The following is a 24,794-nucleotide window of genomic DNA, read 5'->3' as shown; positions in this document are numbered from 1 at the left end:
TCAATAGATGTTAAAACCAAGATGTGTCTCTTCTCATTTCTGTTTTTAATAGACTAAAAGTGAATTATGCCAAGCAGTTTGATTTCACTAACAAGTTCATGCACATGCTGTTGGTGTGTTTCTGGTTAATTTTGGTGGCCATATTTATTTGCAAGTCTGAGTGTCTAAACATCAAAATTCAGCTTGGTAAAAACCATTTTCAAAATCTGTAGGTTCAAATTACATTGAAAAAAGTTGTTACTGACTTTTAAAAAAAAATTCCTTTAGACCTCTTACAGAAGATTGACTCAGAGTTCCATATAGTCTAGCCCACATTGGTTGTTCAACAGCACTATGGTCACAACCTTTTCTCCCAGCCACACCCTCCAAGACGCCCTCTATGCAGAGCAGCGGCATACTGTTCACCTAGTCGGCTAAGTCGGCTTTCCACCTACTTTGTGCAGCTGGAGCAGTTCAAAGCATATGGAACAGAGCAGCAGGACAGGTGTAAATGCCTACAAGATACAAGGCCAAGGAGAATCAGGCCTCCTGGCTTTAGAAATGAAAGGGAGCTTGAATGCTGGAGTTTTCGGTAGGGATGCATTGCCATGTACCCATTTAAAAAATGCCAAGTAACTTCAAATTACTTTTGGAGGCTTAAGAATCCATTAATTAAGCAATAGGACACAGCAGGGTAAGTGCAATGGAGTAATTATTTATGTCTAGGTGTACTGCTAGGCATAAGGTCATCCACCAATTAAAAGTTGAAAGCATTGTTCGTAAATAAAGCCTCTATTTCAAACTTTGGCTTTGCCCTCTGGCACACATGCTTCAAAGAGTTTGCCAGCAGAGTGAGAACTACTCCTGTTTCATTGGCTGGAAAGTAATATCTCCTTCTGGCTTTAGGCACAGCAGGGTAAAAGAGTAAATAGGGCTACCGAGTAATTTCCATTACATTCAATGAGGATGACTTATTCAAATTAAACAAACTGCTCCATCCTGCTTCTTTAGAAATCAAACATACTTTTATGATTTGGGCCCAAAAATAGCAGGAGAAAAAATGTTATGTTTGTGTTTGCCCTTTCATTTATATAGCAGAGGGTGAGGTGGTTAAACTCTGCCCTGGGTACAACTCTCTGACGTTCTGCCTCGTTACACCAGAGGTAAATTTGGTCAGACTGTTTGTTAATTAATTAGCTTCCTGTTCTTCCAAATTTACTTTCAGGGATCAAGGATAATCTCCTGGTTAAGGTGTTTAAAATACATTGAAAATCTCTCCCTTCCAATAAGTACATCACAATGAGATACCTTAGGACCTGTGTCTTGCTTGTGTATCACCACTCCTTTGGTGTCAGCAAGCACTTGTCCTTTAGACTCAGACTTCCCAATATGGTGATAGCTCAACATGACATGCACCTATGGTTTAATCACACCATACTCCTTTTAATGAGACTCATTTATCTTTCTTTCATGCTTCAAACTATTTCCTGCTTTAATGAGATTTATGATGAAAGACAGAAAAATGCCTCCTAAATGATCCTGCTCAGCTGGCGTATTATCACTTGCAAAACCTCAATCAGCTGCGGTAAACATCTGCTTGACATGAATTTGCCTTTTTATGTTCTGTTTTGGAAATTTAAGAACAGCTAACTTTCTTCTGGTAAAAGGTATATGATGAGCAATTTAAGGCCCTAATTTGAAAAATAACAGATAAAAGGAGGTTTGCAGTAGAAATCTCACAGACGTCTGTAGGGTTTAAAGCTATAATAAGATTTAACTGGCCAAATTGGCAAGAGTCCTTTAATTAGCAGTTTCACTTCCCACACTAACCTTTGTATATGAACTATGCACATAACGTAGTTCTGGCAAAAATATGTTAATGCAGAATTCAAACCAGCTCAAAAGTAAGCAGTAAAGTGAAAGGAGGTTAAACATGGCTAAGTGTGCTGGCATCAGAAATCTCTTTCAGTCCCTTCATAGCATTCTTTCTGTGGCAAAGCACATTACTATATACTGGGGTCAAATTTATCCCTGACGTAACTTTACTGAAGTCAGTGGTGTTCCACCAGGAACTAACAGACCTCTTGGGAATCTTTCAGGTTACCTGCTGGCTTTAAACAGTTCCCCAGTACTTTCACTCACTAATCGAGTTATCAAGACATTTTAAGAGAGAAAAAACTCCAGACTAACCCAGTTTTGGCTGCTTTGGATAGTCCATCACTAGAATTCACTATATGACTGTAAAACGCTAAGATGCACAGGTAAACAGACTTATTTTTAAACTTATTAAGCTTAGCTATTATTCCACCAGCATTATCCTACAATTTCTAAGGCTATTAAACCAGAAAAGGGAATGGCAAGGCAAATTATTTTCTAGCTTTCTCATTTCAAGTGGACAAAGGCTTTTGGTTCCGCATCCTCCACCCAATCAAGCAGTCTGAGTGAACCCGATCCTTTACTGTCTTCTATCTTGTGCTGATTATTTACTCCCAAGAAAAGTGACTGGAAAATGCGACTACATCAGAATTCTCCACTTACACAGTGGTAGCCTTTTATGCTCACTTTGCATAGGTGTGAACGAGCACACAAGGCAGTGACAAATCAGGCCCGTTGACTGTTTAATCCTTTTTTCATTTTCAGATAGTTTTACAGCGGCCACTTGTGTCTTATTTTTGTATTAACATATACTGTCTAAACAGCACTTTTTGCACAAGAATATATGCTAAGATAAACATACAAGATATAACTTTCAACAGCTGTCACCATTTTGCCTGCTGGCATGTGGAAAGTCTTATAATCTCCATTTGGATTAAGTTAATTTAATAAAATAGGAATATTGGCCGAAATTTTCAAAAGTACTTTGGGTGGCCAATTTGATACACCTTAAAGGTGCCTGTTTTTCAGCAAGTGCTGAGCCCACACCTTAGGAAAATCAGACACCTGTAAAGTGTTTGAAACTGTGCATCAAAAAAATGGAGGCGCCCAAATCACATATTACTTTTTAAATGTTTGAAGATCATTCACACCCTACTGAGGAAAGAAATAGTGATTAACTCCAGCCTTCAAATGGAGCCAGGATTTCATCCCATCAAAGTCAATGGGAGTTTTGCCATGGACTTCAGCGGGGCAAGAATTTCACCCATGTTCACCATCCCTATCCAACTGTATTGTTAGATACACGAAAACATTTACAAAAATATGCTTTTTCTTATCTAGCTCTCCTGGACTGAGTTGAAAATGGAAGCTGCCAGCAAGTTGGCAATAAGCAAATGAATATCCTGGATCTCAAAATGGGATAATGCTAAAAATGAAATTAACCCCATTCCTCAGTGTGAGTGAATTTAAAAGCCTATCTTGCCAGGTTTTTTAAATCCGGTAGGTAAAATGGAGATTTACTATTATAAATCCTGTTGCAATTTACTTTTTAAATTATCTGCTCAGTAGGTTACCTGTTTACTACTTCCATCAAAAAGAGATTATTTGAGAGAAATCCATGTACCAGTATCAGTGCAGTATGAATAACTACAGCCTTCATGAAACTTAATTTTTCAAGGAGGAAACAAGGCATGGGTGTTGTTGGGCACTGTTCAGTCTTTCCTTTCCCAGGCAATAGTTCAGGTTCCTTGCAGGTTCCTCCTGCTACCCGCCTGGTTTGAGATATCCACTTCCGGAGTCTTTGTAAGTATTTAAACAATAGCTTTTATTAAGAAAGTAAAATCATTGACACTGGAGCTCTGTTGGATAGGCAGTGTCACAATGCACAAACCTGGCCAGCAAATAGCTCCTGGCCACGCAATGCCAAAGAGCTGGTAACAGTATTTACCAATCAATACAGACTCATGTGGGAGTTATTGATAGGTTAACAGATTAACAAATCAAGAGCTGTTGCTGGGTAAACTAGTAACTGTTGCTGGGCAGAGTAAGACTAGTACCCCCACTCCTAAGGACAGGCGTTCCTTCTGCACATGTGCAGATCCACAAAGGTCATAGAGAGGACATTGTGATTGACAGCCCCTAGGCTGCACTCATACTACTGGCTCTATGCTATTAGCACAGCCCATAGGTGTAAATTTGGTGTTCTGTGCCTTTAAGGCAGTGGTCCCCAAACTTTTGAGGATCGCCTACCCCCTCTTACCCCTGTCCATGCCCCTTCCCCCCCACCGCCCCCGGAGCTGGGGCCGGGAGCAGGGTTGCGGCTCAGGCGTGTGGGGAGGGGGGGACACGTGGACAGGGTTAAGGTGGCCGAGTCTGGAGCCACACTGGGGGTGGGGCTGGGAGCGCGGCCACAGCCAGGGCCAAGGCTCGGGGCAGAGGGGGGAGTAGAGCTGCAGTCAAGCCTGTGGCCAGGTGAATCTCTGCTCCTGGTCTTGCCCCCAGCCTCGGCTCTGGGCCGGGAATGGAGCCCTGCCATCCCCCCCGCAATGTTCCTTCACATCCCCTTGGGGTAGGGGGGCGCCCCACACTTTGGGGACCTCTACTCTAAAGACACTGGGGATTCACAAACTTTTTCATTCCACTCACCACACCTTAAGAGGCTCACCCTCCTGGCCATTTGTGATTACATAGCATCCTCTTCTGACAACTGTAGCAATTACTTATATGGAAAAAAGTCATATTAGGAAAGTATGTACATATAATCAGTAATGTCAGTAGCAAGAGTTCACAAATCATCAGTCCCTCCATAATCATGAGATTGTCTTAAAAACTGTGAGATTCATTAAAAATAATTCATTTGAGGTTTTGTTTCTTTGAGCCTTCAGGGTTTACTACATTTATGGTTTCCTGCTTTTTTCTGCACCCATGAGGGCTAGTAATTTACATTTTCTTTTTAATGAAAGCTGAAATTCTCCCCTAATCAACTTCAAGAAAATCAGGAAACATCATGAGTCTCATGATAAAATCACAAGACTTGGCAACACTGGTAATTAATTGTCTCTCAATACAATTTCACACCTGGAAACTGGAAAAAACATCATCATATGGACCTGACAGCTCTCCCTATTCTGCCAGCAAGTGCACAGGACCACAGGTTAAGAACTTTTGGCTTAAATTTAAGATTTTCCCTGCTTTTAGAATTAATGCTCTTTTTATTTAAACTAAGGATGCACCCAAACAAAAATTCTGCAGCTAGCCTATGCTGACCTGTGGGAATCTTTGCAATCAACTTCATGAGTGTAACTTAAACAGCTCATCCCAACCCCATCACTGATATTCTTTACAATAGTTACTTGACCAACACTAGTAAGATTTTAAATAAGAGAGTGATTTTAGCTAGGACCCAGAAGTTAGTGAGTTGTAATAATATGTGGAACCACAAAAATCAAAAAACCTTTCTTTTTCATATAAGTGAATTGCATAGGACCGAGATGATTTTATTTAGCTTCATTAGTCAGTTCCTTCTTTCTTTCTAATATTAATTTTATACCTTATTCTGAGGTCATTTGTCTTCAGGGACTGCAACTGATAGCCAAAAAATTCCATTATTTCCCTTTGTTCTGTCATTCATGGCCCCACACAGCTTTCCATTTCAATCTGTACATGTATTGTGTAGCATAAAGCACACAGTTCACCATCAGAGATTTACGAAAAATAACAGTGAGTAATGCACATATCTGAAAACCTTCCTATTATGGGTGGTTTCTAAGAGAGATATATCTGTATGTTAAGAAAATTCTCTCCCTGATAACAGTCCTTGCCCCAGAAACATAATAACTATCTGAATGTCTGCCCAGTGACAATTGTATCATCCTTGATTTTCTTCTCTTTGATGAACGTCATGGTCATTTTTACAAATGATTGAACATGTAATATCAAGATTATGGTTAACCGCCAGATTTTAGTCTTTCAGCTCAGAAATTCTGGGCATCCTAGGGCCAAGGAAAAATGAAGTATTTTTATTTTTGCCTACTCCAAGCAAAATGTGGATTGTTGTTTTTTTATATTTTTGCATTTCATTACTCTACCATGGAGCAAATGGTATGAGAAGAGATGAGAAATATGACAATAGGACATTCTTTCAAATCAATATGTTCTTATCCAAAGCAGGATATTTATTTAATACCATTCTGAATAAATATACCTATTATAGTGCCTGAGTATTTCATTGAAATTGTATTTATCTTTCAAAATAAATAATATTTTTCAATTTTTATTCATTTTTGCATCTAGAGAGAGAATCAGGAAGGAGTCCACTTGTTTCTTTTTTTTTTTCTTAACATTTCCACCAAGGCCCAAATATATAAAGCTCTCAATCTTCTTTGACTAATTTAACCAATTGTTTCAGGTTAGTCACTCAATGAAATGTCACAGTCTCTCTTTCCTGACATATTCTTCTCTTTACACTTAAATAGTTTCAAATTAACATGCACCACCTGTGGGAAAGGCATATGAGATTCAATGAATACCAAATGAATTTGTTACACCAGTATAAGAGCACAGAAAATAGTAGGACTTGACATAAAAGTGCTCCTCTAATACAATACGTGCACAAATAACTAACTAAAATCCTCCAAGCTTTGCAAGGTAAATTAGCTACATCCACTGGCTTTTAATTGTAACAAGGATCTCTGAGTTAAGTATACACTAGTAGCTGAAAGCCCATGCAGCTGGGCCACGTAATCCACCATCCCAGCAGTCTCCCTCATACAACCAATGAAGCTCTTGGATGCAAGTTAGCTGTAGATAAGGGTGGTGATTGGTTGAGTTACCTCTGATATCAGAATGGTCTAAGACTCTTGGAATGGCCTAGATATATGTGTTACTGTAGTGGTACACCTCACAGGTGTCATTCGTAAAATCAGAATGGCTGAGAACTTAAAAATTTGATGGTAATATGCTGCAAATCCCAGTGACAACTGAACCTCATGATATTCTCAACAAACAGAGCCTTCAGCCATGTTTGTAGCTGCTTCCATTACTTCACACTGGTTCAACAGACATTTTAGGCTTCAGAGTGACAGACACACAGCTGACAATCCTGTAATCTTATTATATAGATAATAATGCTCTACAACAACAGCCAAACCTCTGTAGTGACGTTGTGATAACCAGAGATAGTTCCTAACCAAAACTCTAGATTTGGACATCCCTAAACTTTGGTGTTGTTGGAAATCCAAACTCAGGTCTTAGCTTAAGCATTGCCAGGTGCTCACTGGTTTATAAGGGGATAAACTGTAGCTTGAAAGTATGATTTCTTTGTTTTCTGTGTACTGAACTTTTACATTTCTAACAACTCTGCCTGTTGACAGTGACAGCAGCTATTTTGTTTTCAGAGTTGCTGCTGCCTGATATTAAAAGACACACTGTACTCTCATGAAGACTTTACTTTTGTTCTTTCCTGTTTTTTTCTTGACTAAAAGAATATCGGTTTAGAGGGTTTTGCTCTTGTGGATGGAAACACACAACACCATGCAGACTCCCAGCACTGAACTCTGAGGTGTTTGAGATCTGGGCCTAAACTTTGTGGCTTGGGCCTTATGTCTAATTGTAAAGTAGTGTGCTGTGGCCCACTGTTATAGAATATTGTGTGTTTATTCTATTCGGGACCCTCTGTATTAGAATACTTGAAAGTGTTTTCCTCAGACTACTCACTGGTAGGGAAAAAACAAACCAGACCAGGGTCTGTCTTCTCTAATTAAGTCAATATACTGAGTTTCACACATCAAGTCTAATGATTTTACAGTCAAATACTTAATCATCTGAACTGCTGAGTAACTCAGTGGATTTTCATGCCTTAACCTATTGATTAAGATACTCAACTGATAAGAGGCAAGTTCACTGAATTGTTTAAGGACCTAATTTATTAACATTTTCTAAAAAGACACCAAATAAGGGAAATGGGTAGGATGTGTCCAGAGCTATTTAAAGCTAGTTCAGATATAAGTAAACCCATGAAATGACAAAACCGTAATACACATCTCATAGCTAATTGAAATAATCTATCCAGAGGATGAATGCCTAAAATAAAGCAGTCATTGAAAACAACAGTATAATTTTCACTTTGAGAAGTGAAGAGAACAGAGTAAAAGCTTAAGACAGACATTGCAGGCCCTACACCTGTGTTTTCCTTTAGGAAATGAGAACTCCCGAACATTTAACAACTTGGGGTCATCCATACACTACACCTACCACATAGTAACATACTTTTCCCATAGACAGCAATTTTTCAAACACAGTTTGGTGAAAACTTTGACCATGCCAAAGCAAAATGACAATTTGATCTTGTAACTGAGGGATCTTGTCTGCACCAAAAACCCTACCCCATATACTGTATAATCTAGACAGAATATTTATATACTTAGAAAAGTCCATACAGAACCCAAGACAACCTCAAGGTTGGCATGCACTGATAATTCTTGGGGAGCTGATGTTAACACCCTGTGAGTATCTGCATTCTAGTTCTCTGCTGGTGAGTGTTGGCTCTGTGTCTGGAGTTGACTGGCTCACAGCAGTAATAAGGATACCCAAATGAATGCAAGAGTGTGCATAATTACAGAATACATTTCCAGAACTGCATCTCTCCAGATTAGTCATGAAGCTGCAGTATAATGATCACACTAGGAACTTTCCCCAGTATTTTCAACTGTCCATTAATTAGATGGAAAACAGTAACTCAAATATGACCCACTCCAGTTTGGCTTAACTTGCATTCTAATGTTATTATTGGCACAAAATGGGGATGGAACAAATGATCTTTGTGGAACCCCTTTGCCTCTCCATACATGTACCCAGGCTCCAAGACTACATGTTAGTCGGGAGTGCTACTGAACCATTTTCATTCTAGTCATGGATTGTGTTGTGCAAATAGTGGCTGAAGAAAAATGGGAACTTTGCATTAACCATTTTTGCTGGGGTAATTCAAATTAGATGGGTTTGTGATGGGTTGGATCACAGAAACCCCCGGGGGGCTGCCAACTGATGTGCCAAGACTACTTCTGCCCATGCTTTCCTGCCCTAGCAGCTTGGGACTTCAGTGCCATAGCTGGTTTGAGCCAGACCCCCTAGCCTGCTGCAAACCCAGACCCAGGTCTGAACCACATCCCCTAACAGCTGTAGGCTTAATTGAAAGCAGCTTAAGAAGTGTTCCTGTCTTTAACACTCAGAGGCTCAACTCCCAATGGGGTCCAAACCCCAAATAAATCCGTTTTACCCTGTATAAAGCTTATACAGGATAAACTCATAAATTGTTCGCCCTCTATAACACTGACAGAGAAAAATGCAAAGCTGTTTGCCCCCCACCCCAGGGGGCATACTCTACTAGAGTAATACATACTCTAGGTTAATTAATAAGTAAAAAGTAATTTTATTAAATACAGAAAGTAGGATTTAAGTGGTTCCAAGTAGTAAGAGACAGAACAAAGTGAATTACCAAGCAAAAATAAAATAGAAAACACAAGTCTATGGGACATAGACACACAAGTCTATGACACTAAACTGGGAGGAGAGGTAGATACGCTGGAAGGTAGGGATAGGATACAGAGTGCCCTAGACAAATTAGAGGACTGGGCCAAAAGAAATCTGATGAGGTTCAACAAGGACAAGTGCAGAGTCCTGCACTTAGGATGGAAGAATCCCATCCACCGCTACAGACTAGGGACCAAATGGCTCGGCAGCCGTTCGTCAGAAAAGGACCTAGGGGTTACAGTGGACGAGAAGCTGGATATGAGTCAACAGTGTGCCGTTGTTGCCAAGAAGGCCAATGGCATTTTGGGATGTATATGTAGGGGCATTGCCAGCAGATCGAGGGACGTGATCGTTCCCCTCTATTCGACATTGGTGAGGCCTCATCTGGAGTACTGTTTCCAGTTTTGAGCCCCACACTACAAGAAGGATGTGGAAAAATTAGAAAGAGTCCAGCGGAGGGCAACAAAAATGATTAGGGGTCTGGAACACATGACTTATGAGGAGAGGCTGAGGGAACTGGGATTGTTTAGTCTGCAGAAGAGAAGAATGAGGGGGAATTTGATAGCTGCTTTCAACTACCTGAAAGGGGGTTCCAAAGAGTATGGATCTAGACTGTTCTCAGTGGTAGCTGATGACAGAACAAGGAGTAATGGTCTCAAGTTGCAGTGGGGGAGGTTTAGGTTGGATATTAGGAAAAACTTTTTCACTAGGAGGGTGGTGAAACCCTGGAATGAGTTACCTAGGGAGGTGGTGGAATCCCCTGCCTTAGAATTTTTTAAGGTCAGGCTTGACAAAGCCCTGGCTGGGATGATTTAGTTGGGGATTGGTCCTGCTTTGAGCAGGGGGTTGGACTAGATGACCTCCTGAGGTCCCTTCCAACCCTGATATTCTATGATTCTATGTCTAATACAGTAAGAAAACTGAATACAGATAGAACCTCACCCTCAGAGATGTTCCAGTAAGCTTCCTTTTAGAGACTAGTCTCCTTCTAGTCTGGATCCAGCAAGCACTCACACCCCTGTGGTTACTGTCCTTTGTTCCAGTTTCTTTCAGGTATCCTTTGGGGGTGGAGAGGCTATCTCTTGAGCCAGCTGAAGACAAAATGGAGGGGTCGCACAGGCTTAAATAGACTTTCTCTTGTGGGTGGAGACCCCCTCCTCTCTCCCATGCAAAGTCCAGCTCCAAGATGGAGTTTTGGAGTCACCTGGGCAAGTCACATGAACATGCATAACTCAGTTTTTACAGGCAGCCGCCATTGCCCACATCCTACCTTGAACGTGCTCAAGTAGCCTTCTTATGTGGATTGGAGCATTCCAAGATCCATTGTTCATTAAGTGCTTCTTGATTGGGCATTTAATTTGCACATTCCTTTCTCAAGAAATTGACCAAATGCTTTACTAAGGCTACTTAACAATCAAGCAAGTACACAGCCAATATTCATAACTTCGAAAACAAAAATGATACATGCATACAAATAGGATTAATAGATTCAATAGATCATAACCTTTACAGAGATACGCTACATGGCATATGTAGCATAAAACATATTCCAGTTATGTCATATATACATTCATAAGCATATTTCCATAAAGCCTTATAGGGTTCACCATCACCAGGCTCAACTGTGCCTATGAAAAAGGCAGTATTTGGGATTTTTTTTCATGTTCTATGTAGTGCAATGGGTAGTATGTATTTTGGATACTCTTGCTGACTTTTTAATGGCAACTTTAGAGCTTGCTACCTCCCACCTTGATTTTAGCATGATCTTTCTTTTTTCTGAAGGCACGTCTCCTGAAAATGGTCCTCTCAAAAATGGCATGTGAGCAGTGGGAAGAACAATGACTTACTAGTACTGTGCTACATAGGCGTACCACTATTAGCAGTATTTCTGCAAATGGCATCCAAATATAGGGAACCCTACTTCAGGATGGTTAGTGCCACCAGCTCTCAGTGAATTCAAGGTTAGCTGCATTCCACAATGATGAGTTTACTGCACAAATAGGCATGTCAGGTGTACTATATATTTTATTGATCTCATTTCTGAAAGTGAAGAAATGAGAAAAAGAAGAAGAAATGCCAAGCATAATCTTAATGTAAAGGCAGCTCCTGAGGTCCTTACTCAGTCCTTCGTTCAGCTTTTATGGGAATTTTAACTGCATGATGACTTTGTGATTTGGTCCACATTTTATAAAATGCTTGTCAAAAACATATATACAGACTGTGTCTGACATGTCCTAATCGTGTTAAGGAATCGAAAGTTCGGAGGCTTAGGGTCAAAATACTGATTTCCATTTAGCAATATTAGCCTCTTAGCTATTATTAGAACTTGTCATTATTTTTTTTTCTGAGATTTGAGAAGGAGGTAAGCCACACAGAAAATGGAATGCATGTGAATAATTTATTGTAAGGAAATATGGGTTTGGTCTTCCAATACCTAGAGAACTTACTATGTACATTATTCTGGAAATACTTTTATTAGGTTGATTTTCTTCCACAAAGAGATTGAAGTACTGGTAGATATATATTTAAAAATTTATTTTTGCAGCAGCTGGAGTACCTATTTGCAAAATTATATGTCCCCATGAAACTGTCTTTTTCCTATATTCTCAGAACATGGATGTATAACCCATCAAAATGACAGTTAAATTCTATCTATTGACTATATATTCTATTGAGGTATTTATAGCTTTTTCATTACTGTGGGACTTGGCCTTGTACTATGAAAGGCTCTTTCTTACAATGTTTTCAAATTACTGTAAGGATATTCTCATATAAAACTTATAGGACATGTAATTTAAAAGGTTCTAATTTCTAGTTTTTCTACAAAGTGCTTGGTACCCTGCATAATTTGCCATCACTCATGGGAAAAACAACATCTTGATGCTGATGGGAGGACTCCTCTTATTAGGAGGAAAAATACTATCGTCTGCTGAAGTGAGAGATTCCTTATGTGAGATCCATCAGTATAAAGCAGTGTGGAATTTTCTATCATCATAGCACAAGGATACGCCTTCTGCGAAATGCACAGTTATGCTGTTGAATATGTTCATATATCAGGGAAACTGTATGTTAAATTACAAAATTATTGTTGTTCTAATATTACTAAACCACAGGACAGATAAAGCATAATGGCATTGTAAATAATAGGTCAAAGTGACCAAGCATGACTTTTTTAAAGTTCAAATTCTCTCATCCTTAGTTATCTTACATTGTACTAAGGCTATTCACAACCACCAGTTGTCAAGCTATTTTGTACTAAAGTGACTTATTCTGTTGTATAGCCAATAACATGTGAAAGTGAGGCTATTTCCTTTTCTAATTCTTGTGCCATTTTAAACAAACGGCATATTGGAAAGGTAAAGTCAAGCAGAAAAAGGTGTCGGTGATCATCTGAAGGCCAAAATACAGCAAGTCTTCTCACATGGAATCTGTCAGAACAGTACTGACGTATCCAATAAAAGAAAGGTTTTTATGAGAGATTGTTAAATTATTATGTTTGTTAAATATTATGCATTTCTAGCAAAAATGACAGTTTTGATAAACATAAAACACCTCTTTTTTTTCTGAATATTAGGGAAGTTCCTACTTGCAAGAAACAGATACTGTCTTTCCTAATTTCCATCACAAAGCTTACTGTTTAGAGATTTATTACAGCCATTTCAGACTGAAATGTAGGGCTACGGATGGGAAACCAGTTCTTTAAAAGAATAAGAGCCCTCCTGAACTTTTCAAATCTACAGTGGTTTGGATACATTCCCTCTCTCCAATACATCGGATTCTGTGCAGGGCAGTGAACACCTAGCAACTAACAGCGGAATTTCTGTGGGAGTTTGGCCTCAGAGGAGAATGGTAATTTTATGTCCTGACTTGATCCAGTGTTTGCTAATATTGCTTAACAAGGGGGAAGTGATGATCTAGTTTGGCTAGGTTTACAAGCCAGTCACTAGAGAACATTGGAGCAGAGAATGGCTAGCAGTTTCAGCGGGAGTTTGAGGGCCAGGGTCGGGGTTGTGACATTATGCCCCATATTCTTCATAGAGATGTGTTACAATATGAATATGGCATAACTAAGATGTGTTTTGTGCAAGATGAGTCATGTGAGGTATCATTGGAAAGGTTATGATTTACTGAATATGATTATCCTATTTGTATGCATGTATCATTTCTGTATCTGAAGTTAGGAATATTGACTATGTATCAATTACAAGTGGGTTTACACCTGGGGAACACCCACCAGACAGAATGCAATCAGCTTGGATGGGCCATTAGGGGGAACAATAGGACTTTGAAGATGATAATCTCCCACCTTCCTGAGAAGTTTCCTGGGATGCTGCAAACAACCTTGACTCATGGCTGCTTTGACACTGCAAGGTCATGTGATCGTGTCACCTGGTACTGGATTCCATCTTGGACTACTAGTATTTTTCCACTAATAGGGGATGGGGATCAAACTGGGAAACAAAGGATTCCCACCATATGTAAATCCTATTTAAGGCAGGGAAGTGAGTTAATTTTGGTTCATTCTTCACTGAATCCCCGCTCAGGATGACTGCTGGAAACATCTAAGAAACAAAGAGAAAGGGGGAGAGAAGGACTGAGCCCAAGCTGGAAAAGGTGTCTGGCCTGTGAAAGAAATGCCTAAAACAACATTTAGGGTCAGAAACTACTACTTGTAACCAGTCTTTTTAATGTATTAAGCTTAGTTTGCGTGTTTGTTTTATTTGTTCCGTAATGTGCTTTGATCTGTTTGCTATCCCTTATAATCACTTAAAATCTATCTTGTGTAGTTAATAAACTTGTTTTTGTTTTCTCTAAGCCCAGTTTGTGGAATTCATAACTGGGGGAGCGGGGCAAAAAGCTGTGCATATCTTCCTCCACTTTGAGGGAGAAGGCGAATTTCAATTAGCTTATGCTGTACAGTTCTCTGTGCAGCACAAAACAATATAGTTTTGGGTTTACACTCCACAGAGGATATGCACTTGAGTGCTAGGCAATTCCCTAGTTGAAAACCTTCCCATGCAGAACTGATTTCAGTGTCTGTGTCTTTCTGTAGCTGGGTGTGTCCCTACCTGTGTGTGTGCTAGCAGAGGCCTGGCTCAGCAGGGCAGTGTAAGGGAGCCCAGACTGATGGAACAAGTGGGCTCAGTGGTACCCCAGAAGGGGGGTCATCCTCTCTTTTTCTTTAGGAGTAGGGATTAGGAAGAGAAGACAATGATGGCTACTGAGGCAGCACTAGAAGCGACCCAAGGAGGGGAGGAGACAAAATAGATGGTAGGATGCAGAAGCTGCGGGAGGTATATCATCCTTGAATGGGTATCTGATGGAAGCTACTTATACATGCTAGATGCATGATAGAGCTCAGGGCAGAGAAGATCCAAGGGTTAGAGATGCAGCTAGACACAGTGATGGAATTCAGACGAGGATTTGAAGATATAATGCATTAGAAAAGAAGAGGTGGTACAGACAACTCAAGATTTGTAGATGCCTGCTGAACAAAAGGATCTGAAAGGCAGAGTGCAGAACAAGAGTGTGATCCATGGAAAAACGTGATGCTAAGGACAAGGCAGAGGAAGAGACCAGCTAGTAGGGGTGCAATGGAGTAGAGAAACAGTTTTGCTGCATTGGGGCACAACAATGAGAAACAGGCAGTAGATGGGGTGGTGAAGAAGTAAAGAAATGAAGCCAATCCCTGCCAAAGAGAGGAAGAGGCAATGGAGATAGTTAGGGACCAAAGCATAAGAAAAAATGAGGATGGTGTACAGGGGACTGCGAGAGAGCGTAAAAAACAGATTGATACCAACATCAGGAAGAGACTGATCTACGTGATTGGATTCTCCATACTAAGAAGAATCAATGGTCTGTCAGCAGTCCATATTCAGAGAACAGAAGAGTGTGCTGTCAGGAGCAAGGATACGAGATCTGGATGTGAGGCTGAAAAGGATCCTGATGGGAGTAAGGGGGAAAATGCCACTGACCATGCTGCATGTTGGGACGAATGACACTGCTAGGTTCTCACTGGAATGGATCAAAAATGATGATGCTTTGCCATGTAAGATGCTTAAAGAAGTGAAAGCTCAGGTGATCTTCAGGGGAATACATATGGTCCCTAGAGAAGGAGAGTGAAGGCATGATAAAATAATGAAGAAGAACAGATGGCTCAAGGACTGGTGCTACAAGGAAGGTTTTGGGATAATCAACCATTGGGTGGACTTCACAGAAAGATGACTTTTTTTGACAGGTGGAATTCACTCGTGTACCTGGGGCATTAACCTTTTGGGATCAAGGCTGGCAGAATGGATAAAAAAGGCTTTCAACTAGGAAATATGAAGGGAGAAGGTTGGGAGAAACTCTTGAAATCTCCATGCCTGGCTTCAAGACCCAGAATTAAAAGTAGCTAAATGAAGAAATAGTAAGGGATAATGGAACATCATAAGGTAAGGGTATGGACTGCAAGGAAAAAGAAAGCACAATTATTGATTGGAGTAGTAGTCATGGAGGTGAAAGGACTATATCTAATCTGTCTAGAAAACTGGGTGAGGTCCGAGGGAAACAACTGAGATACTTGTCACAAATGCAAGATGTCTGGGCATTAAAATGGAAGAATTGAACTACTGGTGCAGGAGGTCAAACCAGATATTATAGGGATTACAGAAACGGAATAGCACTCCTGAGTGGAATATAGATATTGATGTATATGTGCTGTTTAGGAGAGAGAGAAATAAAGGTAAAGGTGGTGGGACAGAACTGAACATCAACTAAGTGGTTGTGAGGGTCTGTACTCTTATGATCACCCTTTTTACAAGTCTATGATACATTTTTTAAAAAGTATGCCTTGTGAGCTATCATTTGAAAACTCATAAACTGTTGAGCATTATTGTCCTGGTAAAATCTGCGTGGCAACACTGTATGCAAAGTTATGAAATTCTACTGCATAAGGCATGTTCCAAGTCTGGGGAAACAGCTTCAGATCACTTCCACAGTGACAAAAGTCTAGCCAACACCTCATCCAGGTGTAAACATAATCAAATGAACTGTCACCTGGTTAAATGACCATTCTTTGGCAGAAAGAATGTTGTGAGTGAGACATTTACATCTTAGCAAAGAAACAGACTTGCTGTCACCTGAACCCAGCTGGAGATGATTCTCAAAGAGGAGGAAAAGGTATAAAAATGAGGCACAGAGGCCCCCAGATCACCTCTCTTCTCACGGCATTAATGATACCTAAAGGAACACTGAACTGGGGGAGGAGTCCTGACTGAAGGTGTTCAGCCAGTAGAAGCATGTGGTGAGAAAAACCTTTGCTTTGAATTCATTTATCTTGTTGTTAGGTATTAGTTTGCGTTTTACCTTTTATTTCTTTGTAACCAATTCTGACCTTTATGCCTCATTCCTTGTAATCAGTAAAATATTTCTGTAGTTTATAAACTTGTTTTATTGTTTTATCTAAACCAGTGTATGTTTAGATTGAATTGTTTGGCAATCTCCATTTGAGATAACAGGTTTTGTGCATATCATTTTCTTTTAATAAAATGATGGACTTTCTGTGAGCTTGTATTGTCCAGAAGGAAAGAGCCAGGCAGTACAAGAGGCACATTCCTGGGGACAAGTCTGGGACTGGAAGTTTGCTGGTATTGCTCTGCAATATAATTCAGGAGTAGCTGGCTAGAAGCACTCATATATTTCAGCTGGGAGTGATTTTACTTGCTGGAGGCTATGTGTGAACAGACCAGGAGTGGTAGTTCTCAACAAACCAGCATAAAAGCCACCCCAGGTTGGAGATTGAGGGGACACAGCTGTCCATCAGTCCAGACTGTACCCTGGGGAATGTCACAGCAGTAAATGGTAAAGAAATACTAACTGATACCCTGGACAAAACAGAATCTGTTTGACTCAAAAAGATTCTGTTAGGATAGTGTTAGAGATCTGCTCAGTGTCAGACTCGGATATGGCTCATCAGTTGGAAGTGGCAGAGGAGGAGAGAGTCCTGGGTGTATTGGTCAATCACAAAATGTCTATGAGCTACCAATGTGATGCAGCAGGGAAAAAAAAGAGGCAAATGTGATCCTAGGATGTATCAAGCAAGGCAGTTCCAGTAGAGATAGACAAATGTTAATGCCATTGTACAAGGCACTGGTAAGACCTCATTTGGAATACTGTGTACAATTCTGATCACCCCCATTCCAGAAAGATTAATTCAAACTGGAACAGTTGCAGAGAAGAGCTACTAGGAGCTCAGGGGAATGGAGGGCCTGTCTTATGAGAGGAGACTGGAAGAGCTTGACTTGTTTTGTCTAGCAAAAAGAAGGCTAAAGGTGGATGTGATTATTCTCTATAAATATATTGGGGGGTACGCACCAGGGAGGATGAAGAGCTATTTAAACTAAAGGATAATGTTGGCACAAGAACACATGGGTATAAACTGGCCATGAACAAATTCAGGCTGGAAATTAGAAAATTTCTAACCTTCAGAGAAGTGAGGTTCTGGAACAGCCTCCCAATAGGAATCAAGTGAGCAAGCAACTTAATTAGTTTTAAGAGACAGCTGGATACATTTCAGACTGGGGTTATACGATGGGGTTGCTTCTGTTCTTAAAAGGACATGCTTGAGGGCTTTAGCCAGTCATCTGCAGGGGTCAGGAGTGGATTCCCCGCAATAGTTTGTTGATTGTGTGTGTCCTTCCTCTGAGACATCAGAGAAAGCCACAGCTGGAGATGAGACTGGGTGGGGAGAACCAGTGCTCTGAGGTGGTACCAAGCATTCTCTCTCTCTCTCTCTCACACACACACGCAAGCACACGCTTAGCTGGCTAGTTCTTGCTTACATGCTCAGGATCTAATTGATCACCATATGTTGGGTTGTGAAGTGATTTTCCTGAAAGTCAGATTGTTAGTGACTTTGGGAGGTTTTCATCTTCCTCTGCAGCACGGGGTGGGGGTCACTTGGTATATCTGAGTATATCTCAATCAATTTCTTGCCATTGCAGGGACCTCAGACATTCACACACCTCAGTCCCTCCTATTCTCTGCCTGTAACACGTAATAGTTTTCTGTGGGCTGTAATACTTTGACCTAATTTTAGCTGTTGGGTTTAGGGTGTGGGTCCTGGCTGGTGCTGGTGGCCTCTGATGTACAGGAGGTCAGACTAGATGATCTGGCCTTAAACTCTATGTTAATAATTCCTGTTTCAGACTGACTGTTTGACATACGACTCTCAGCAGGCCTACTTTTGTGCTTTCAGGCTCTATTCAAATTTGAAATAACCAAGGGTTACCGCAGATCAGAAGCCTTATATACAGCCTACGCCAGCTTTACTCCAGGGGAACCCCAGAGCATACCAAATTCTGACATCAACTTTGATAGGGCTGGAATTTCACCTACCATAATGCAATAAATAGACTGAGCAACCAGCCTAAAGTCAGTAATCGGACTTCAGACCCACTAAAAGGATGAGAGCATCCTTGAAGAGAATATCAGAAATGGTTGGACTCATTTGGGGGTCAGGGAAGAGTTGATCTTCCCACCATTAAGATTTTTTTTTTTTTATGACAATGACATTAAACTTAGTATTGGAGTCATCCACCCTGCAATAAATCTCGCCCAAACCTGTTGCATCTTAAAGCAGCTGAGTAAAGAGAGTTGTTAGGACTGATGTAACATATTCACAGGAGGGTTTAAAAAAAAGCGTTGGTGGTGTGTAATTACTAGGTATATAAAGACTGAGGATTCTAACATCTTCATCAAACAAAAAAATAATTAGAGTAGAATAAAATTAGAAGCAAATCCATGGAAATTTTTTTTAATAATTACCAGATTTTTTTAAATACATGTAATGTGTTTGTTAAAGAGACTTAATTATGCATGTACAACTTGTCCAGCCAAGGACGCTATCCTGATGTTTTTTCTTCATTGGATAGAGGACTTCGAATTTCTCTATCTTCCTTCAAGACTGGAAATACATGAGATCCCACTGACAAGATATTTGGAAGGGACGAGCACAGGGACTGGTTCATCAGATATATACCAAAGTTTGTCTGAAGAACAAGAAAAAATAATCAGTGTATGCCAAATCCAGAACTGTCAAATCTCTAGTAGATCTCATGACAAGGATAATGTTTATAAGCACAATGTTGCTATAAGGGCAAAACTACCAACTCTATATTATTAAATAAGTTTTCATTAATTAAATACAACAGACTGGTAACCAAGAGCCAACGTCAGATTATTCAAAATACAGACCTAGAGAGTAACTGGATAAATAAAAGAATATTTCATCACCAGTCCCTTAGTTTACTTATTTAATTTACATTCCCTCACAACCCGGTAATCTAATTGGGATTCTGGCTTTCTGAGCAATACATTTAATGTATTTCTGAGATAAATATCCACAAGCTAAACAGAGTAAGGATGCACATATGTTCAAACAGTGAAGCAAAGCTTTGGATCTCCTAGTATGCATTATTTGCTTTGTTAATAGAACGTTGTTCTGACTAGCCTTTGTGACTGTTCCCTTCATTTGTTTTTGTGAATATTGTGGTAAATTTTACTGAAAATATTCTGGAAGTGTGTTGATTAGTAACGCTGTAGCTTGGTGTCTGTCATTAGCTGTGAAGCTATCCAACAGATAAATATTAGAAATATTTATACACATATCCCTGCGATACATGTGAATACTGAACAATGGAGATAAATAATATTGCACAGCTGCTTCACTCATTGATAAGGCTATGGTTATGTCACAGAGGTCACAGAATCCGTGACTTCCATTGACCTCCATGATATTTTCTGTCACTTGGCTGGAGCTCCCAGCCAGCGGGGCCCCGGCCTCGTCTCCCAAACCGCACAATGATGGGGGCACCCTGCAGCTGCCAAGGGGCGGCCCCGGGAGCCCCAGCAGCAATGGGTGGTGAACTTGCCTCCCCATTTTGTCAGGGATATTTTTAGTGAAAGTTAGGGACTGGTCACAGGCTTCCGTGAATTTTTGTTTATTGACTGTGACCTATCCATGACTTTTACTAAAGATATCCATGACAAAAAACTTAGCCTTACCCATTGAGCTTTCATCTATCTGGTGTGCTACAGTTTGATTCTCTAAGGTGCTGAGCAGTCTGGCCCCAGTCCAGCAAAGTACTGACCACATGCTTAATTTAAGCATATGAATAGTCCTATTGACTGCAACAGGTGTTTGGATGTATTTTTTAAATGTTATGTTAAATAAACTGATCACTACTGAAGTGATTCAGGGTGTGTTTTCCCCAACATGCTTTTCTTTCCTAACTGTTGGTAATTTTAAAAATGTGCAAGAAAGGACTTGCTATCAGTCTTGCTATCTTGGACAAATATTCCCAGATCCTTAGAATAGTTTTAGATGAAGTAAATGGTCACTTGTGCATTAAAACTTTTTTTAGAGTGAAAATTGAGTTTTAAACTAAATGAAAATTTTCACAGAGTGTCTGCTTGACTCAAAATTTTTTGATTTTTCATTTGAAAACCAGAAACATGAAAACAGAAAATTTTCAGCGGCAAACTGCAGTGTTTCATTTTTTATTGCAGATTTTGGTCAATTTTTTGGTTTCAGGCAGTCCACAGGCAAATTTTTTCAGTTTTCAATTTCTGAAAACTGTAAAAAATTCAGGTTGAGACATTTGACAAAAAGTCACAATTTCCCATGAAACCCTCTCTCTATTTTCTGACCAGCTCCGTTGTCAGTATTCAAATAAAGTAACTAAAATTGAGAAATAGAACAAACCTATTCAAGTTAATTAAATATTTGCTAAGTAAATGGGTCTTTAGTAAATAAGAACCATGTAGTAGCTGAATGTAGGAAAGTATGCTTAATACCTTTCTTGTCCTATGCAAGGAAGGTAACATGGAAATATACAATAATTTTAAGTCTTAATGCAGAATTAGTGAGCATGACTCAATGCAGAGGTCTTCTCCTTTTAGACAAAGTGAATATTGGACAGCAGGGGCCTGGAGAGTGTCTCACTGGGGCCTGAAACTCTTGTCTCAGTTTTTAATTTATAATCTTGAAAATAAGAAACACTGCATGGGATTTTTTTTGTTTTACTCCTTATATATGTTCCCGCAGACTCGCTGGGATCTCACACATCCAGCAAGGCTGCGAGGACTGACCAGTGTTTACCATAAATGACTCCTCCTTGCCACCAGGGCCAGTGCAGCACCAGTGCCAATGGTGTCTTTCTGCCTTCACTCTCAATGATTCGCTATTTAATGAATAATTGACGTATGTGAATATTGTCTCTACCATATGTAAAGGTGAGGCCTGACCTAATTTGCACTGCTATTTCAAGTGTGGTACAATGGTACCATATTTGAGAATCAGCGCTGTACAGAAATTCTGAAAACCACTAAGGTAATAATGATGTATCAAGATGCTTTTCAAAAACTGTAGCTACCAGATCAGCCATAACATTAAAATTCAAATATTACTATCCAGTTTATTTAAAAATCTTCTATTGCATTAAATGATTACTCCCACTTTGCTTTTTCTGGGCAATAAACTGCTTTCTTCGTGGGCATCAATTATTTGTTTTCAGCCTTGCAGTTAACCTACTGGGAATTGGTTTCTTTCCCCATAACATAATACAAAGCTAATATTGTGCCTTAATTATATTATACTTTCAAAAATCAGGTAAACAGAAACATAATATTGTAAAATGAAAAATATTAGGTTACAATGCAACACATTTCACACAAATTTCATTACTCCTCATTCTAAATAAACTTACTCTACTATTTATAATAAAAATCTATTTCTGTGTACATGTTATTGTTTTGACTTCTTGGTTTACTTCCAGAATAGAATTGGACAAATTATTCACAATTTAATTTATCTTTTTTAAAATTTATTTTTCTGAATTATTTCAGACCCAACTTTGATTTTTACTAATTTGTTAATTAGCTGAAATTATTAAACAAATGGTATATGTGAACATATTTCAGAATTTTGGATTGCTCAAACACTATTTCAAATACTCACCATTCAATATTTGCTGCTTGATCAGCCACCTAAGTGATATTATTTATTTATTTTGCTCCCTAATTGGATGACTTCCAAAGAGCTTTCAAGATGGCTGTGTGTGAATAGTTGTGCAAATACTTATTTGGATAAGTAATGTGTGCTAACACAGTCTCATGCAAGTATTCCCAACACTTTCATTTTGTACACATTCCTGGGAATAAAATTTTGCCTCTGCTCACTAAAAGTAAACAAAAATACTTAATATCACTGAAGCAAATTTACCATTTTTATTGAATTTTTAAAAATATTAGATCAGCAATATTTTTGACAATGAATAGCAAAACAAGCCTTCCTAAAAAGACTTCCATGCCAAGCCAATTTTACTTTGAAGACCACAAAAACTAAGATTTTGTCCTTTTAACATTTTGCTATTAAAAATATGAGGCTTTCAATCCCTGAGATTATAGTTTGCAATCTTAATCTCTCTGTGTGGCTACCCCTTTCTGACTTCAAGGGCATTTTATTCTGCATACCATTTCTCCAGTACAATCCAAGAATGAAGCAGAGAGTGCTGAGCTGTGAGGTCTGTGGCTTTATATACTACTCATCTCAGCAAGGGAGGAGTAACATTAGCTTCCCATTGCTCTTAATCACCATAGGGGAGAAAACTGTCAAACCACTGGTAAAAGCACAATACAAAACAGCAGGCGTCTGAGTGCAATATACTTATCCTCATAGGACTGTCCTTATCTTCCCTTTGGGTGATAGATATAAAGTATTGCCATTCTTAAGTGTTATTTCAATTATATATACCACATAAAAGGGTCCATGCAATGCATAGTCCTTTATTCACATATAAATATATTGGGTCTGATTCTCCACAAGACACTAGCCTGAGGTGCTAGGGCTGACAAAAGGGTGGACAGCAGAGACTTTAAAATACTTCTCTTCATTTTCTACTTAGTTCAGATTATAACGTGATGAGAATACAGCCTTGCTTGAACTGGTAACCATCACATTAAAGGTTTAGAGTAGCAGTCATGTCAGTCTATATCCGCAAAAAGAACAGGAGTACTTGTGGCACCTTAGGGACTAACAAATTTATTAGAGCATAAGCTTTTGTGGGCTATAGCCCACTTCATCGGATGCATAGAATGGAACATATAGTAAGAAGATATATCATTATCACCATCATCTTAAAGATACAGTGTTTTACACTGTGTTAGTACCTTTCATTCCAAAGATCTGAAACACTTCTAGAAACATTAATTACTGTAATTAAACTTGGCAACATACTTGTGAGTTAGTGAATTGTTTATTATATCCTTTTGCTACATACTGTATGGGTAAAATGGTGCCGCATATTAGCACTTAATTCAGGGGGCTGAGAGTTAGCACTCCTTGATTCCATTCATAGACAGCAATCCTCTGGGCGATCCATCAGTTGACTAATTAAACTCGCACACTGCCTCATTTTACCTATATGTAGCAAATGGATATAATAAACAATTCACTAACTCACAAGTGTGTTGCCAAGTTTAATTACAGTAATTAATGTTTGTAGAACAGTTTCAGATCTTTGGAATGAAAGGTACAAGCACAGTGTTTTAAGATGATGGTGATAATGATTCATCAGATAAGAGAAGTAATTGTCTAGCTTTAGCAAAGTTTGTGTAAACAGTCCAATAAGCTAGAGTCTCATTCTGCAAGATGACAAGCACTCCTAACTCATGCTGACATCCCTGGGAGTAAAGGAGGCGCTGCAGCCCACAGGAGAAACTTGGCATCTTGCAGGACCACGTCCCATAGTGAGTATATGCATGGTAGGGAAATTTGCCTTGGTGTAGCTATATCCATGTACGGTAGTTACACCAGAACAAACTGGCAATGTCAACACACTGCAGTGGTGCATAACGGGGTTTGCAACAGTGTGACTAATTCTGGTAACTGAACAGCAAGCCAGTCTTACAAGGTGATCTCCATCTACACCGGGGGGGCTTCACTACAGCAAACGCAGTACAAACGTTAATGAAAAGATACCCAGGAAATGCACTGTGTACATTTCACATAGGGAGCACCCTAGAGTTAGTGGGTATTTTGATTTCTGTTTGATTTATATCCTTGTCTAGTCTTTTCCACTCTACTAAAGAACATACACCTGGGAATCTCCAGCATCACAGAGTTCTGTCACATTAGGAGAGTTCATTTTTTTTCTACTCGGCCACAAAAGTTAGAGGGAATTCTTAACTAATGTTATGTTAAAATTGATGGCAGTGGTCATCAGGTTTCCATTGCAGGTGTGTTTGAATGTTGATTAAAACAACATCATCAAAGTTTTAATAAATAATACATGCAGTTGGATAGGCTGCATTGTTCTGGTTTATGTTAGGTTATCAACAACAATGCAAATCTGTGTGTCACTAGTTAAAAT

At 39.4% G+C, this 24,794-nt stretch overlaps 1 protein-coding gene across 5 annotated transcripts in view; it reads right to left on the bottom strand.

Moving 5' to 3' along the window:
• Positions 1-19,161: 19,161 nt before the first annotated feature.
• Positions 19,162-24,794, bottom strand: part of MOCOS (molybdenum cofactor sulfurase) — a 409,994-nt gene continuing 404,361 nt past the window's right edge. For all 5 annotated transcript variants that reach the window (XM_037889907.2, XM_043540409.1, XM_043540412.1 and 2 more), the window contains one exon: positions 19,162-19,412. In XM_037889907.2, the coding sequence (XP_037745835.1) occupies positions 19,266-19,412 (147 nt within the window). In that variant the 3' untranslated portion in view covers positions 19,162-19,265. The remainder of the gene's footprint in view (positions 19,413-24,794) is intronic.

The sequence above is a fragment of the Chelonia mydas genome, chromosome 2 (genome assembly GCF_015237465.2).
Source record: "Chelonia mydas isolate rCheMyd1 chromosome 2, rCheMyd1.pri.v2, whole genome shotgun sequence".
In the NCBI taxonomy this organism is placed as follows: domain Eukaryota; kingdom Metazoa; phylum Chordata; order Testudines; family Cheloniidae; genus Chelonia; species Chelonia mydas.
This window is presented reverse-complemented; position numbering and strand designations above follow the sequence as displayed.